Here is a 1,177-nt window from a genome sequence, read left to right on the forward strand (position 1 = left end):
AAATCTCAATAGATTCTGCAAATCAAGAAGTGGAGTAACACTAATTTATTGAAGACCAAAGATTTGCATTTGAAATGCTGAATTACATATACCCGACTGATAAATTTACAATTATCTGCACACATAATATGATGCGTTAGTTAGTCATCTCTAACCCAGTTTTACTCGGATACAGACTTAATGAACAGAATTTAGCCTGTTAGGGTAGTCACGCATATGTACAGATAACTTCACTCAGACCCTAGGATTCAGATGCTCTAAAATGCAGGCCTAATTTCACGTAAAATAACCCCAATGCTCCAAATTATAAACTTCACTTGTTCATTAATGACTTCTGACAATTTAGAATTAACATTTCTCCTGAACCAAATCATGTTTCAACAGTCTGCAGCCAGCTAAAACAATCCAAGAGGAAGATTTTGTTGATACATATTCCAATATTTCAATGCTGTGGTGCATTTACCAATTAAATCTGCATTTGAGCATGTACCTTCAACCAAACAGTTGCCAAGCCCCTGGCACACAGACTGTTTGATAGTGCCAACGAGTCTCTCAGTGTCCCCGTTGGAGGTCCATGCATTTATATCCCAGCATGGAGGGTTGGCACCGGGCACCAAGGCATCTCTGCCGACTTCACACCAAGGCATACTCAAAGGTCCCCTTCTCTAGCCCGTCCATTCCATCTGCCCATGTTGAGGATGGCATACTGCTGTAAGGGTCTAGGAGGATTCGGAAACATCGCACAATGAGAAGCCCCAGGAAAATGAATAGCATGCCCACGAAAGCGAAGGCAGTTTTTTGCTCCAGGGTGAGTGGGTAGGAGTTCATGGTGTTGCCAACACCAACGCCCAGGGAGCTATTGTAGTGGTTGTTGTTCATTGTCACAGGGATCTTATCCTTATCATCTTCTGAAAGTTAACATCATCACAGTTAGGCCTGAAGAGAAAAATTTGAAAAGAAGATTAAAATTGGCACGGGGGAGCCACCCAAAAAAAAACCCTGCAGCTGTGAGAAATCTGGAACAAAGTGAGAACATGCTGGACACGCTCAGCAGGTCAGGCAGTACCTGTGGGGAGAAATTAACATTCCAGGTCGTTGAATTTTGACCTGAATCATGAATCATATTTTCTCCTTCTCTCCACAGACCCCAGTGTTTCCAGCATTTTCTGATAGCTTG

The 1,177-nt window shown here is 42.5% G+C and overlaps 1 protein-coding gene across 1 annotated transcript; it reads right to left on the bottom strand.

Moving 5' to 3' along the window:
* Positions 1-633: 633 nt before the first annotated feature.
* Positions 634-886, bottom strand: ctxn2 (cortexin 2). The gene has a single exon (XM_041178374.1). The coding sequence runs from the start codon at positions 877-879 to the stop codon at positions 634-636; it is 246 nt and encodes an 81-aa protein (XP_041034308.1). The 5' UTR covers positions 880-886.
* Between the last annotated feature and the right edge of the window lie 291 nt (positions 887-1,177).

The sequence above is a fragment of the Carcharodon carcharias genome, chromosome 32 (assembly GCF_017639515.1).
Source record: "Carcharodon carcharias isolate sCarCar2 chromosome 32, sCarCar2.pri, whole genome shotgun sequence".
NCBI lineage: Eukaryota > Metazoa > Chordata > Chondrichthyes > Lamniformes > Lamnidae > Carcharodon > Carcharodon carcharias.